This window comes from Crocodylus porosus, unplaced genomic scaffold, assembly GCF_001723895.1.
Source record: "Crocodylus porosus isolate Cpor-Errol unplaced genomic scaffold, CroPor_comp1, whole genome shotgun sequence".
Taxonomy (NCBI): Eukaryota; Metazoa; Chordata; order Crocodylia; family Crocodylidae; genus Crocodylus; species Crocodylus porosus.
In genome coordinates this window covers 188,698,568-188,715,828 of record NW_017728886.1, presented here as the reverse complement: position 1 = coordinate 188,715,828, position 17,261 = coordinate 188,698,568, and the positions used below count along the sequence as shown (strand labels likewise).

The 17,261-nt window shown below is 41.4% G+C and overlaps 1 protein-coding gene across 1 annotated transcript in view; it reads right to left on the bottom strand.

Annotated features, from left to right (window-relative positions):
- The window catches only part of LAMA3 (laminin subunit alpha 3), a 205,890-nt gene that overhangs the window by 100,860 nt on the left and 87,769 nt on the right, over positions 1-17,261 (bottom strand). Inside the window, exons 21-29 of the mRNA XM_019541321.1 lie at positions 15,554-15,606; positions 15,143-15,248; positions 11,881-11,980; positions 10,873-11,029; positions 6,593-6,725; positions 3,428-3,570; positions 2,619-2,719; positions 2,346-2,499; positions 1,122-1,282 (exon numbers count right to left, since the gene is read on the bottom strand). Of these exons, the coding sequence (XP_019396866.1) occupies positions 1,122-1,282; positions 2,346-2,499; positions 2,619-2,719; positions 3,428-3,570; positions 6,593-6,725; positions 10,873-11,029; positions 11,881-11,980; positions 15,143-15,248; positions 15,554-15,606 (1,108 nt within the window). The remainder of the gene's footprint in view (positions 1-1,121; positions 1,283-2,345; positions 2,500-2,618; positions 2,720-3,427; positions 3,571-6,592; positions 6,726-10,872; positions 11,030-11,880; positions 11,981-15,142; positions 15,249-15,553; positions 15,607-17,261) is intronic.

Below are 17,261 nucleotides of genomic sequence, written 5' to 3'. Positions count from 1 at the left end.
GGGCGAGGGGCTGGACTCGATGATCTTCCGAGGTCCCTTCCAACCCTTAATGTCTATGAAATCTATGAAGTCTACATGTCATATGCCATATACTCCAGTTCAGGAATAGCTTACCTGTTGCACAGCACACACACTCTTTCAGAAGTTACACATACATATTTATATTGTTATAAATAAATACATACGAATCTGGTAACCTAACATTTCATCTACAATGAAAATTTCAGGAAAATCGTCCATCTTTAGGCACTCAGTGGTGAAGCTCCATTGCTGTAAGAATTGGGAGGGATCCTACAGTCAACTGGCTGCTAATATTTTTACTAGTGTCACCTAGATGTGCTTTGAGTTAAATAGGTATAGCCAGTCCAAGCACCTAGCACCAAGAGAACTCTCTCGCATGACAACCAAAGTAAACTGCATTCCCTTATAATCTGTTAGTCTAGAGCAGGAATTCCCAAACTGTGGTACGTGTATCCCTGGGGATACACAAAACCTCACCGGGGTGTACGTGGCAGAAAGTGTGTAATGATTGAATTTTTATTATAATAATAATTGGCATTTAAGGTGTTAAAATATAAACATATGCTGGCAGGGGTACACAGGCAGCTGGCAAATCTGGAAGAGAGTATGCAGTAAGAAAAAGTTTGGGAACCTCTGGCCTAGAGCCTGTTGGCTGTACTAATTGTTCCTGATAAGTTCAACTGAGACAGTGCAACTATCCTGCCACATGGTGGACTCCTCTACACACAGATCATTTTGTGTGAGTACTTGTTCAAAATCTAGGATGCTGTACTTAATAGAGACTTACAATAGCATTCTAAGTTGCAAAATTTTGTGTGAATATCCATCTCCCAGTTTGCTATAGCAAATAGTGAGTGCATAGATACCAGGGTACAGAGTGTAGCTTGAGAAGCTAGATTAAAGAGAAAGAATGAAAAAAAAATGTATGATTCAATGTATGAACAAGTAATACAGAAGATTTAAAACTTCTAGGGGAAAAAAAGCAAATTATACATCAATGTACATTCATATACATCAGAAAGATATCTGTTATTAAAAAGTATATCACACTATTCCCACTGATAATTTAATCATTCTATGATTATTTCTGAAATCCCTACCTGTATTTACAACTATAAATGTTCACTCTGGCTTCCATAACAGGCTCAGGGCTGTTTATCACCACATTAGCAGTGTATAACTGATCATCTTCATTGGCATATTCAAGCACTACTGCGTAGCGACCAACTTGGGGAATGTTCAGTGTCAGCTGTAAATCGATCTATTAGAGGTTGAACAAAAAAATCTGAATCTCACTGAAAACAATCATTAGGTTTATAGAACACTTTACACAAGCTTTACTTGGCTTTGTGGAGTTAAAAGTGTACATAAAAGATTACTTTGCCTACCACCAAACTTGCGGTCATCTTTCGAGTTCTCTCATGCAAATTGTTTGAAAAAAATCTTTTTATTATAATGCTTTGGGAAAGCTGTGTGAAAAATGTAATACAGCTGTAGTGTTTTTCTTTTTGTTGTAAGATGCTGTATAACTGAAGTTATAATCCTAATGCTAAACAGACTTGTTCTCTAACCCCCTGATCCTGTGAAAACTTAAGCATCCACTTCTATTTATCTGATTAGTCACAGTTCAACAGGAATACTTACAAACGTAAGTATATGAGCAACTGGGGCCTATGATATAGGATGTTACTATTTTAGTACACATTTTCAAGAACAAACTGCAGAACAGAACATTAACAGGAGACAAAGCTGGTCATTGTCTTTTGTGTAATTCCCATACAAGTTATTAGATCAAATAAGTTATTTTTTCCCATAATGGTATTGCTGTAATAAAACAATATAGGATAAAACATGACTGTTTTACGGGGTTGATGATGGCATAACTGTTCAGCTTTTTTGTTTTTTTTTTTAAATGCCCATGTTAGTAAACTGTGTACACATGCATTTAAGAAAAATTATGAATTAAAAAATTTCCTTTTTAAGCCATGATTTCTGAAAAACTTTGTAATTATTTTGGAAATGATCTGACAGTACCTATCTAAAACTTAGGGATTTCAGAGAATAAATTCTCAGGAAACTTTTTACCTTCATTAGGTTAAAATATTGACTCAAATCATAGTTTCATATTTGTTGCAGGACTCGTGTAAGAACAGTCAGTACACTGAACTGTATTCTAAGTCCTGATTTTGTGAATCCCAAGTAACTTCACAGAAGCCAAAGGAGCTATTCTGAATTTCCAGCAGAATCTCTCCCAAGAGGTTTCTAATTAGCAATACAGATGTGACTAAAATCAACATCCATTAGTAGGTCTACAAGAATCTGACCTCTCTTCCGTAGATATGCGACATCACTGGATGTTCAGGAGTTGGCTGTTGAACGCCTATTTTTCTGTATTCTCCCCCATGCATAAAATATGCTGCCTCTGAACTGAGGACACAGGAAAATCTGTCCAGTGGCAAATGCTGATAAAGTAAGCAGCTTAAAAAAAAACAAAAATAAAAACACAGGAATGACGATGATTACCAACTATAAAATTAAAACAGTAACATTAGAATTACCTAAAATAATTGGCTTATTATAAAAGTGTATATATTAACTTATCTCTTGTAGCACGTCTTGAATAAGTGCAAGGCTCTGTAACTTGTAACTGCAAGATGGATGCTTCATAGTAATCACTAGGTAATAGTACCATGTAATCCTAGGAACAAAGAATGCTCAGACCACGCAAAAGATTACAAAAAGTAAGTAAGTATCTCCATTTTTACAATGAATTGATGGAAAATCAAAATCAGCTTTGTGGCAGAGGCGCTTTAACTGAAGTTTGTTGAATGAGCTTCAGTTAAAAGTACCCACTGCCATTTTGAAACACAGGACTCTGAATACACAAGACACAATGGGCATTTTAATTAGAACGGATCCTGTGAGCTGCTCTAATTAAAAAGCCACAAGCCCCCCAGCCCCCACCCTCCACTCCAGAGCACATGTATAGGCAGTGTTATTTGTGGAAAGAGTTTCAAACTGGACTTGAGGCCAACTTTGGATAAGTCACTCAGATTTGGCTAAAATCTCAAGATTATTGATTTTTTATTAGTATTTGTGGATTTTAAAAAATCCAGCCATAGCATATTGAGTTGTATAATTAGTATTAGTTTTATCTCTAGGCATAGTTATAAAGTGTGAAACACAAAATTAAGCAGGTGAAATTCAGATGAGAGAGAGGGGTAAAATGCCAAACTATAACATTGTATTTTTCTTTTTCAAAATAACATTTTCCTGCTCTCCCCTACTGCTGAATTTCACATCCTTTATAAGACTATACTTGGCAACTAACTCTGGACAATTCTATCATTCTCTTCCCAATTCTCAGAAACTACAAGTCCTTTATTTTCCTCATTCATTTGCTTACCAGCAGGACTTCCTCTGCCATGATATTGACAATCCACATTCCCGGAATAAGTGAGAATGTTTCCGCAAAGCTGTTTCCTGGGACAGTGACAAAAGCTGGCTCCGTGCTGGGTGGGAAAACAATCTCTTTGCTCTGTGTTGCCCCTGTCACAAAAAATGAATTAATAAAAATACTGGGTTATGTCAAATGACTCCATTTTCCCATCCCAGTTCTCAGAACTAATGCTTTCATTCACAAAAATTAGACTTGACAGCAACTGACTAGTACTGCTCTTTCAATACACGTTTGGAATATATTCTACAATACATATTAAGCTATGGATCAATGTGACTATTGTCCTACTCATTCTCATGAGGCTCAGAAAATATGTTCCAGAAAAATCAGAAACATCTCTTTCTTCCTCTGACCACTTGCCAGTTTTGGAAAGCTTTGAAACATTTTCATTGTTTTTCACTGTATCTGTCTCTGCAGGGGCTTCATAAACACAGCAAAAGACCATTCTTGTGGTTTGTTCAGCTGATCCAAAGCAGCAGGTAATAGACATCTTGAGACAGCTGGTTCTCATGAGCTTTCCAGCAAAGTTTGCAAAGTCAGGAGATTCTGACAAGCATCTAAATCTTTTAGTATCTAACACTCAGTTAAAAGTACTTCTGCTGGCAGTTAATGTACAGCAAAAACATAACTGTAGTTTTCCTTCACTGTAAAAACTATAAAGGATTTTCTTTAGTGAAACCATTAGACGGAGACAGGACTTCTCTATGGTTCTCTCTCTCCAGCTGTTTAACACAGTCTATGTTACCTAATATCACAAGAGTCTCCATAGGATGCCTATAGATGTGCTTGTTCACATATAATTAGAACACTCCAGCGTTGCCTCACCATTATGCCCCATGCATTTCAAAATGTCCACAGGGACACTTTATGTAAACTTTGTCAAATGAGCTTCAGATAAAACATCCCGTAGCCATTTTGAAATGTGCAGACGCTTAATACACATGATGGTGAGCCATTTTAATTAAAGCAGATGTTCAGGAACTGCTCTAATTAACATGCTCCCCCCCACACTCCACTCCCTAGCATGTATACAGAGGCAGCCCATATGTCTGCTCCAAGTTATAAAAAGGACTGATGCCTACACTATAGTAACTACTGTAAAATAATGCAAATGATAGACATAAGCATAAATCAGAGTTCAATCTAAGCTGGGGTGGGCAAAATATGGCCTGCAGGCTGCATCCAGTCCATGAGGCCATTCTATCCAGCCTGTGGGGCCACCCCAAAAATTTAGAAAATTAATATTTATCTGTCTTTGGTTCCTGTCAAAAATGACAGGAACCAGGGGCAGGAAGACCCATGGGAAGCCCAGCAGGCTCCTGCAACAGCAGGGCCCAAACGGCCACACCTCCCCAGTCGGGAGCCCCAGTAGGGGCTTCTGGCCTGGGACCATGTGGTTGCACCTGCACAGGAACCTCAGGTAAGTGGCAAGGGAACAGGGGGGCAGGACTCCGGTCAGGGACGGAGCCCAGGGAAAAGCAGCACCCCCCGGCCCCGTGGCTGGTACTGCCCACTGCAGCCACTAGCAGCCCACACACGGCTGTCCTGAGCAGGCACAGGAAGCCCCATGTGGGCTGTGAGTGGCTGCAGCGCGGGGCACTGGCCCCAGGGTGGGAGAGGGGCCACTTTTGCTGCACTCAGCACCAACTTGTAGCCTGCTCCTGCTGCCAGCCTGGGCCTCGTGCCGGCTCTGGGCTTTCCCATCAGGGATGTGCCTCAATGGCACCAGCTGCGACCCTCCCCCTTGCCATGCTGGGCGGTGTTTGCTGCTGCTACCCACCCAGAGCTTGCACATTGGGCAGCCCAGAGGCAGTGGTAACAAACACCACCCAGCGCAGCAAGTGGGGGGACCACAGCTGCTGCCACTGCACAGCCCTGACGGGCAAGCCTGGAGCTGGCATGGGGCCCAGGCTGGCAGCAGGGGCTGGCTACAAGCTGATGCTGAGCGTGGGAAAAGTGCCCCCTTGCCTGCCCCATGCCTGGCGCCCCACACTGCAGCTGCTTGTAGCCTGCATGGGGGTGCCTGTGCCTGTGCCTGCTCAGGACAGCCCCACATGGACTATGAGAAGCTGCAGCAGAGAGTGCTGGCCTCAGGGTGGGAGAGAGGCTGCTTTTTCCCACACCCAGCACCAGCTCCTTCCCTGCTCGGGAGCAGGGGGTCAGGGCTGCATGGTCCCCCCAACCTGTACCGCGGGGATGGGGGGCACTCGGAGTGAGCAGGTTCACAGGGCCCAAACCAGTGTCCCTGGGCCAGCGCTGGCGGGGCCCAGAGTAGGGTGACAGGAGTACAGGGGTCCCGGCTGGCAGGGGCTCCATAGAGCCGGGCTAGCTCCCCCCTCTCCCTGCTGGTGCAGTCCAGCCTCACTTCACAGACCCCTGCCAGGCTGTACCCCACTCTGGGCTCCACTGGTGCTGGCCCTGAGACTTTGGTTCCAGGACACTGGGAGATTGGTCCCAAGATGGTGACCAGGGGGTGCGGCACCTGTCAAGTGGCAGGGCTACCCGTGTAGCCCTTGACAGCTTGCCAAAACTGAGTAAGCGGCCCCCCGCCCAAAATAATTGCCTGCCCCTGATCTAAGCCAATCCTCCAAATTAGATCTATCCTTGTGCCCCTCACCAAAAACACATAGGATCTGGAGTCCTTTAACTCCATAATATATTGAACCAAAATGCTAACTGTGTTAGGGGTCTGTAATTGGACCCAATCTTTGTGGATCAAGTCTGTCATTAAACAAATACTATTTATTCACTGATTCAAGACAGATGCCATTTCTGAGTAAAAAAATCATTTTCAGAATCAAAGTAACTAAGAATAAATCCTGTTAAAATTCATTGAAAGCATCACAAAAAAATGCCATTCTAAGCTACCTTCCTCAGTACTGAAAAAAATTGGTAAAACAAATATATAAAAACAAACATTTACTGCTAGTGAAATCAATGGGAATCATGCAAACTTGGGCAGCATTAGTTACAGTGAATTATGCTAGAAAACACACACAGCACTTGTTGTTATTAAATACATACATTTAAAACGACATTATTATTAACTTGGCTGAACATTCCCTGGGCTTTATATTCCTCTGTTCTGTTGTGCTGCTAAGTTGAACCTACCTGTTTCAGGCCGAGATTGATAAGCAGTTATGCACCCAGATGCCATTTCAGTTCCAGGGTTAATGTATCTTAGGATAATGCGAAATAAGTAGAGGTTTGATTTTTCCACATTCAAAATCATTCTCACTTCCTTCTGTAAAATGGAAGTTAATAAACAGAAACAGCCATAAAAAGCTGAATAGACGAACAGTTAGAAGCCATGCAAGCATTCCACTAAATTCCTACATGAAATAAACACTCACAAATGCACACACATGCAGATAAATACAGAGAGAAACAGCAATGCTGGTGTAGGAGGGAGGAAGACAGGCAAGCCTAACAAGAAAATTAATTCACTTACAAGTACAATTAGTGTCAAAATGTTTTCCCTCAGCAACTGAGATCCTCCCTTTAGAGTTTTTTGAACCCCGGCTGACATAACGGAGTACTAGATGGAAGAGCTTAGGGGAAGTCACAGTGACAGGTACAACCACCTCTGGCTGGGAAAAATAAAAGGAGGGGGAAAAGGGAGGAAAGGAAAGTACATTATTTACCACTAGCACCCAAAGAGAGAAAAAATACAGAAACTATTTGGCAAAGATAAACCTCATAACAGGAAAGAAAAGTTAACATGGACTTACAGAACAAAACAATCTCAGGGAAAACACTGATACTGAATAATTCTTCACCAGCTAGACATGGAGGATGTTTACAGATGTTATGTTTTTCTAGGTTTAATCTGGACTACAGCTGTCACTATATACATGTGGACATCTGTAGTCTGAATTAAAATTGGCTCCAGTCCAAATGAACTAATCCTCATTGAATGAGGATTAAAGTTAATGTAGCCTAGGACAGTCCGAATTAAGCAATTTAAATAGTATTAATTAACAAGTATATACGGCATTGTTTTTAGGAATAAACAGTCTTTAGGAACTCAGATAAGCATTCCCTAGGAATGCAGATAAACATTGCAAATATCAGTCCCCTCAAGGAAAACTCAGTTGGGTTTTTGCAATACAACAGAGGCTACCATGGACAAAGTAACATGTTTACTAGGAGTGTGTGAAACAGGCCATATTCAAGTCAGATTTGGCCCGAATCAGGGACAGTAATTCGATTAGCTGATTTGGATCACTGTCCTGATTTGATCTGGCTGAATCCGAATCTGAAGATGCTGATGTGGAGAATCAGCGATTCGACTATAGACACAGCTTTAAATGTTTTTTCTACATACCTCAAGGTACCAGGCGCAGCTCGTGAATGCTGCGATGGTAGGGTGGATGGAGTGGCCCACAGGAGTGCGGGAGAGCCCTCTGCACGCTCAGTGGCAGACCCAGAAGTGGACTGGAAGTACTTATGGTCCACTTCTGGGTCTGCCACTGAGTGCACAGGGGACTCCCCCACACCTCCCCAGCTCAGTGATCAGCTGCAGGGGGACCCCAGGTGCCCCCCAGATCCAGGAGACACCAGTCACCAAGCTGGGGGTTGGGGGGGTCCCCCTCATGCTCCATGGCAGATGCAGAACTGGACCGGAAGTGCCTCTGATCCACTTCCAGGTCCATTGCCAAGCACGCTGGGGATTCCCCCACACTCCTGTGGAACGCTCAATCCACCCCACCATCTCAGCATTCACGAGCCGCCTGGTACCTTGAGATATGTAGAAAAAATATTTAAAGCTGTGTCCGTGTCCAAATCATTGAATCTCTGAATTGATTTGGAGCGTTCCGATTTGATTTGGAGAGATTAAAGGGTCTCCCGATTCAATTTGGATTCAGAGATTCAGATGCTGAATCAGGCCAAATCTCTGCTGAATTGAATCAGTGACCAAAGCTTTGCACAGCCCTAATGTTTACAAAGTCAAATGTGCCAACAACACCTCATGGTGACTAAATATCAGTATCCTAACTAAGTACCCAGCCCTGCCCTAGCACACAGGCTACTGCTCTGTGAAGAAGGGGGCAAACCCCATTGATCTTCTATTAACACTTAATTTGAACTGTGTGATGCAAATCAGGTAACATGGTTTAGAAAAGGGTGAGCACATCTACAAATGGCCAGAAAAGCTGAGTCCAGATACATATGGCTATTACAAGAGGGAGGTCATAAAGCATTTAACTGTTTAGCCAATGTCCTACAGCAGGTCTGCTATCACAAGAGCTGCCCACACATGTGAATTCCAGGATAATAATGCAGCTTCTCCAGTTCCTGTATCCCAAACAAATTCTAAAAGCATATGGAAATCTCAGAACGTCACTGAATTTTCTTCCGATCTCCAGCAGATCTCCTAGCCTATGACAGTCATGCTGGCTCTCATTAAATCTTTGTCCTTCAATTGAACTGACTTCTCTGAAATCACTGGGCAGCGAGGTCCTCAGAAGATACAATCTACACAACGCATTATGTAGTGCTTGCAGAACACTGGCAACAAGGGGTGGGGGAACACTTCCTGATGGTAAGCATTCAGGGATCTTTGGTGGGGTACCAAAAGAGAAAAATTGGCACAACCTCAAGGATTTGCCTTCTCTTGTTCCACTCTACCACTCCTCTCTTCATAACCAATCCCTCGTAACCCACTCTTGCTCACTATGTCACATGCCTATTCCCTCTCCCTCCACACACCCTCTCTAAAACATTAATTCTCTCAAGGACACACTCCCTTCTCATTCCCTGCCTCTCAGAACAAAGTCCAGGGGAGCTTATCCCTTTGAAGATGTCACCTTTTTGGCTCTCTGAGAGTTAGTTCAAAGCAAATGCCAACAGAAGAGGCTTTTTATGGTGTATTTGGTGCATGTTTTTAAAATCTGTCATCACTGGAGGGGACAAGTATTTTTATAGCGCCCCTTTCTTTTATTAAAAAAAGGAAAGTAAGAGAGTGGAATTCTAGCTAGAGATGGGAAAGTTATACACTTGCCATGTATATTTGAAGTACAGCATATAGTAGAAGGGTACTAGAGCAGAGAGAAGAGTTCAACAAAAAGTATGGACAAATGCAGGAACCTTTTACAATTATTTTTTGAAGGGAGACGATTGGTAGTTCCTCAAGCTTTGCTACAGGCTTAGCCAAGTCACTCAAATCACCACTTTAAAATTTGAGTGCCTAATTTTATGTCCTTGGCTCAAAATTTAAGTAATTATATTAACGGCATCCATAGTTCCCACTGAGGTCACGCACTGACTAGTTATTTCATCTGAACAACATGCAATCTTTTATATTGTCTTCTTCAAGAAAAAAAACTGTTACATTGAGGGAAGCACTGTGACTGTCATCCTTGAAGAAATTTCAAGATGAATGTTTCAATGTCCTGTAAGACATGGAAAACTTGTCAAAATTTAGAATGGCTCTTGAAATAAAGAGATGGAATAGTTCAGCTATCCAACTCTCTGGAGTGCAGATCCTGCAAATACTTACCTGTAAGTATAGCTTTACGTGTGTAAGTCAAGTTATGAACACACTACCATTCCTTCATTCCACTACCTTCTTCATAAAATGTTAAGCATGTGAAACACAAGATGGGTGAGGAAAAGCTTGTGAAAACACACAGATGAAAATTCAGAGTGGAAGCGAAGAAATCACATCTTCAAAAAAAGTTTTCTTTGTGAATATGTAAAGGAAAGTAAACCAAAAGACCCCCTAAGATGGCAAAAGGAACAAAGAAGAAAAGATTGAAAAATTAAGAGCAGAAATGAAATGGCTAAACTTGTCATTCTGTACTTGTCCCTTAGTTTATGGGTACCCAGTTGGTTTCCAGCCATCAGTAGTTCCAGGAACTGGCGAATCTGATTTGCACCACTTTGATACCCAAGGAACACATTCAAGAACAGTGACAGACCAGCCAGCCCTTATTCCTCAAATAAACTATTTTGTAATTCACAGTTTCTTTGCTCCATAATTCAGTTGGAATGTTCTATCTTCTGCCCTAAACACAATGTCAAAGGATATATTCTTTCTTCACTGCATTTTCTTAACTCTCTCTCTCTGCTGTCGACCAACAATCTTGTAAAACATTACAAGACAGAAACATATACACCCACTCACGCTTTTGCTTGGATGCTGTTGCTTTTGCCAATAATCTATTGATCATACTACTGCTTTGCAGCTGCATCTATCTTGCTGAAATATATAGTTTTCCTGTTCCTCACCCACTGCAAACTACAAGGTTCCTGGGAGGTTTTTGTGATGATGTATGGGAATCATTTGTTTTTAATTCTTCCAATAATATCACACTCGTACAGAAATACCAAGAGAACAAACTCCAAAGGCTGCTTTTGTACTCAGTAGCATTTAGTCAGTGACATACTTGTATAGAAGACATCCTTGCATAACCTCTCCAGCTGAAGTTGGGAAATTCCTGAGGATCATAGCCAAACCGAATTCCTCTTCCATTAAGAGTGGTACCGTCTTCAATCTCAAACTTCATATGGTGTAGATCAGGGAAAAAGTAATTCTTTTCAGGCCTTTCAAGAAGAAAAAACCCCCATATGTGATCTATTTAGTTTCCCTGAGTGTTTAGGTTTGTGCTTATCAAAGAAAATTAATGCCCTAGCTGTCAGCCATCATACTAATAAAAATATAACTGCAATTTCTGATTGCGTCTCAAATATTCATTTTGGAACTAACTGTGTTTCAGGTTATTTGCCAAATGTATTTGTCACTCAATTACTTAGTACATAAAAAGACACAAATTCATTCTGATGTTAGTTTTAATAACATCATCATGTAAGTAAAAAATGCATTATAAATTTATGGCACCAGTTTATTTGCAGTTTGTCACCCAGCTATCACCTCCATATCTAGGAGGCATGTTGCTATGTAGAATAGAAAAAATCTTCACCTTCCAAAGCAATTTGAAGACATTATCTAATTTCTATCTGACCTTTGTATGATAAAATGAAGCTCCAAGTTAAGGGCTTACAATTAAGTCCTGATAATTCAGGTTATAATCATAGGAAGGATTTACAATGTTTCTATTAATAAATTAAAATTTGTTCTCAGTTAAATTTAACTGGTATAACAGAGAAGCAACCTTCGCTCATTTTGTTTTCTTTTGAAATAACACCCAATATCTTACCACAAAAGATGGAATTGTTAACTACATGATTATTAAAATGTGTACATAAGTTGAAACAAAACTGGTGGGCTAAAAAAAACAACCAACAAAACAGTAATGTAGTTAATACTGTAACTCACTGGCTCATATTACCAACAACTTCATGATCATGTCCTAAGAGAGAGCATGGAATGCCCTGGACAGTTTTATTTTTTTTTTTTTTTTTTAACACAAACTAATCATCACAGACAGACTTACTCTCGACAGGCCAGCCCCACTATATGCTTTCTGCACTGGCAAGCACCCGATGGCTCACTGCACATAGGACTGACAGAGCCTCCAACATCACATTGGCAGCCTGTCAGGCAAAGATCAGAAGCCAAAGCTTTCATCAGAAAGAGTAATAAATGTTATCAGAAAATACAGTTCTCTAATTAGCCTGCCATTAACTGTTCTCTTCCTAAACCCTCTGAACTCTCCCCTGAGACTTTAAAGCAAAGTTAACACATTTGTGCATATTTCTATTATTTCTAATATTTCATAAGGCTGTTTTAATACATGCAATTTCTTTTCCTGGTCAAAACATTAAGTAATAAAGAAAGCCATGCCTCATACTTAGCTATGAATAAAGTTTTAAAAGTGTAACTTATTCAGATTTTCTATTCAGTGGGAGCAGCTCCTGAAAAAATGATGTTAAAAGAGATGAGTGATACAAAGAGTGGGAACTTATTTTTCATCTTATGAAACATTCAGAATGTTCATGTCTGATGGATTAAAACTATAATGTTGATTTGTTGAGCAAAAATTATACACAGGCAACGATTACAGATTTGCATTGTAGTACATGCTTACATTTCTTAAAAAACAAATGGACAAAATATATTGTATATGGAGCTGATACCAGAAAAAGGATTTCTGTCATACAACAAATGACATCCCTAAAAATGATGTGTATGATGTCAAACTAAGGAATAAATACACTGGGTCAAAATTTTCACAGCTATGGGTGTCTTTACAGGAGTTCAGAGATGGAGAGGGGGTGTGCTTTAATTAGAGCTGCTTTCCAGAGCCTCTCATGTATTCAGCATCCCGGGCTTCAAAGGAGAAGCAGGGGCTTTAGTTAAAGCTCCCTGCTGCCATTTTGAAGCACAAGGATGCTGAATACATGCAACACCAAGGTTGCTGGAGTGCACTAATTAGCTTAATCAAGTCTGCCCTGATACATGCATAACTGCAAGCTTCGGGCACATGTATAGGCACCCTAAGTGCCTGTCTAAACCTATATTTTCCCTCTAAAATATGAGTGGGCCTGTTTTTCAGAAGTGCTAAGTATTCAGATATATCATTGAAATTAATAGGAGCTGCATGTGCTTAGCAACTTTGAAATTCAGACTATTCTCATGTAGATCCCTGGTTTGGAAATTAGGTTTGAAAATCTTAGGTATAGCTTTTACCTCTGCACAGTAAGCCTATGGATCTTTAGAAATGACATGATTCAAAACTACGTTTTAGAACCTCATGTTATTTAAAACCTAACAAAGCCCAGTATATTTTGAATTAGGCCCTAACAGAAAAGCTTTAAAACAGAAAATATATCTGAAAATTATTTGGTTTATTATTAGCCAGGACCTGAATACAGCATTTTTATGTTTTTTTCTGTAGCACCTGCAGATGTTACAAACAACTAAACAGAGCAGAATGCAATTCATGCAGGTATCAATGCTATTATTAATTCTTGCAAGAAAAACAAATAACTCTGACCTCAGGTCCCAGAAGGAAAGTGAAAGAAGAAATAATTTTCAAATATATCTAGTTATAAAAAAGACTTTCTTGTGATTAGTTAGGTATTTTGAAGGATAAACTAACCAAGTTATAGAGATATACAGCAAGGTTTTCAACTTTGTTTACAACCATATTGCTCCTCCAAAAGAGAGGGAAGAGATTTTGTCAGAAAGGAAGTGTGCACTGTGGAAAATTGGCCCTGTTGCCACCTCTTTTAGAGGGCAAAAGGGGCTTGACTGAAAAGGGCCATGAAGCTCAGCCTTTTTACATTGGTGAGCCAGGTGCTTAGGGAAAGAGCACAAAGGGCTGTAGAGGGGATCAGTAGCATGGCGTAGGACAAAGAAGGAGAAATACCAAGCTGAGGTGCTTGTCGCTGATCCCCCATGCTGCAAGCAAGATGCAGTTACTTTAGGGGGTGGATCCGGCCCACAGACTTTAGGTTGAGTACCATTGGTATAGAGGTCCTCAGGGAAAGTGAGGGAATATTCATAAGCAAAGCTCTTAGCTCACTATTAGGACTGTGCAAAGCTTCAGGTGGTGATTCGATTTAGAGGAGATTGGGCCTGATTTAGTGGCTAAATCTCCCAATCCGAATTGAATGAAAAGGTCAGAATCTTCGGAAAAGATTTGGAGAGCTTCAGTGATTCGGACAGTCCCTGGTAGCTGCAGCAGGGAGCTGCAGCCAGACTCGGAGCCGGTAAGTAGGAGGTGAGGGAGGGGAAGCTGGAGGTAGGGACCACAGAGGGACCCCTGCCAGGCCCCAACCCATGCCCGCTCCCCCAGCCTTGCCCTGCCCCATTTCCTGGTGTTTTAAAAAAAAGTTCCACTCACCGGGTGCTGCCAGGTTGTGGGGCAATCCCTGCTGCCCCCCACTGCCCCACACTGTATGGGGGTCTCTGCCATGACCCCCCGACCTTCCCCCTCACTCCCTCAGCCCCCCCAAGGCTGACTTGCCCACCCCAGTTCCAGCCCTTTAAGAAAAAAAAACCTAAGAAAACCCTGCAGTGGCTTGGGGCTTCAGGGGTCTTGAGCAGAGCCCCCCCACATGGCGTGGGGCTTGCTCCCCCCACCAGCACGAACAATGAATCGGGGGGGCGGGGTTCTCAGGGTTTTTTTCCTTAAAGGGCTGGAGCTGTGGCAGGCGGGGCAGCCATGGGAGGGGCTGGGGGAGCAGGGGGGACTGGGGGGCTCATGCAGAGCCCCCCCCATCCAGTGTGGGATGATGAGGGGCAGCTGGGATCACCCCCTTGCCCGGTAGCACCTGCTGAGTTGAGGTTTTTTTTTTCTCAAAGTGCTGGGAGCTGGGGCAGCCATTGCCGGCCTGGGAGAGCAGGCGGGGAACGGGCATGGCCTGGGTGAATCAGAGATTCAGCTGAAGCCAAATCTCTGAATCAGATTTGGCTGAATCAATTCGGGACAGTGATTCAAATCACTAAATCGAATCACTGTCCCCCAAATTGGCCAAAGCCAAAGCCAAAGCAAACACTAGCCGCTTCGCACAGGCCTATTCACTATATGTGCACAAATTGGGATCTTTACTTGTGCATTTACAATGAGCAATCACAAGCAACAGTGGAAAAAAACTACACATAAATGTAATTTGGTGTGCAAATAAATACCATGCTTTAAAAGTACAGCCTATAGAATCCTAAAGACATTTACACGACATGAAAGCATACTGTTAGACATTATTTATTATTCACTCTGTGCTAATGGAAATATTCATTTTCCTTTTTACCTTGACATCCAAAATAATTCCTGTTTTCCACAGCATAATAGCCAGCTTCACAAGTATCACAAGGATCACCACAAACATTAGGCTTGCAATAACACTGACCATCCTCCTGGGGAAAAAAACTTGGTCAAAACTATTTCAACATTCTTTTCATTATTTCTTATTCTTAAAGGAAAGGAAACAAAAATCCTGATCTGACCAAATAAGTTATTTCTACTGCCATCTATCCTACTCAACGGACAAATTAAATCATCATACTCCAGAGCCTTAAAAAACTCTCAGGGAAAATTATATCAGATATGTCTAGAATGTCACCAGTCATTTGCCCATATAAAGGTAACACTTAACTCTATCTTTGCAACCTTCCTGAAGGTTAAAACAATATAACTGTACACAAACTTAATTTCTGTTCACCTGTCGACACTCTCCAACTCCACTTAGTGTTCCAGTCACATCACAATGGCAACCTGCAGAGACAGACATACTGATAAGCTACATTTCAACTTCATATGAGGCTTTGGACAAAAGTCAGCAGAACCCAAAATTACAATGCCCTGAGCATTAATGCAAATTTTACTCTGGAAGCCACAATGCCTCCAGGAGTTTCAAAGCACAGAAGAGTACAAATCCACCTCACAGGGATTCAGAATACACTCTACTTTATGGCCAGGAAAGGGGGAAGGAGGAATAAGGCTTGCACTATAAACCTCACTAACAGGGAGAGATCCCTTCCATACACAGAAACTGCAATGGTGGCCAGTTCCTGAGGCTACAAATAAACATTGCATTTATCCCAGGATAAACCATTTTATCATGGGACAAAGTGCAATCATTTAGATGTCCATGTCCACTGTCCTAAAATAAAACCTAAAAAGGTTCATGGGATAAGAAGTAGCAATAGTTTATCCCATCATATGGCAAAGTACATGGGAACAGTTCTCCTGAGACTGCATTCTTTAATCAATGGCAGAAAACCAGCAGTGCATTCAGCCACTCATTAAACTCTGATTAGAAGCACAACATATGTGTACATGCCAATCTCAGAACATGTTTGTTCTGAGACAAACACAGGCACAACTTGCCCAGGGACAAGTGCAGTGTCTGTTCCTAGCTTAAGGGGTAGAATTGGAGCAAGTGACAAAGATAAAAAAAAAGGACCAAGAGTGACAGTTTCTTGTAGCCTTTGTTCCCTTGTGTAACTGCAGGTGTCATCCACAGAATAGTCCCGAATCATTTTACAAAAAAAAACAAAACAGGCTTAAATTTAAGTTTTTGTAATTGTTTGTAATTGTTTGCCTTTTCTCCTCCTCTTGCCAAATACCAAAACTTTTCTGATTATTGGTGGTGCCTGTGTGGAGTAAACAACAGTTTCTGCCAGCCTGCCTGACTATTTTGTACTTTCCAAGACTACCCCTGGGACCATTACAACATTTTTTCATGAAATATAAATGAAACAAATATTACAGGAACTGCCCTTGCTGACAGAGAGGCTTTGTGCTGCCACGGATGAGCTAGGACGATAGGACTATTGTTCCCTGGCTGGGAGGTAGAACAGACACATTCCAAAAAAGCAGAGGTAACTGGCCTCTGGGAAGAAGATGCATTGAATATAGTCCTGCAATAATATTGGTAATAGTTTTAGAACTGGCCATTTATCCCATCTTTACACCCAGTTGATTACTGCTGCAATATAATCCACTGGAAAAGAGACATATTGAATAAGAGATTGTTCTAGGATTTAAAAACAGAGAGCATACCATAGCATTGCTATCTGTTGAGAACTAGCTGCAACCACATATTGATCAAAATTAACTTAGACATAAGCCAAAGCAGTCCAGCCAAATTCTGAAGTCAATACAACTTTTTTTTCAACTCTTGGTAACTTTAATTGGTTAGAATTCACCATCAGATGACTCGGAACATTTTCTCCAAACAAAGGGCCACAGTCTTTTGGGCCACAGTCTTTTCTCAGTTTTCATAGATTTCATAGACATTAGGGCTGGAAGGGACCTCAGGAGATCATCGAGTCCAGCCCCCTACCCAAAGGGCAGGAAGTCAGCTGGGGTCATAGGATCCCAGCAAGATAAGCATCCAATTTACTCTTGAAGGTGTTCAATGTAGG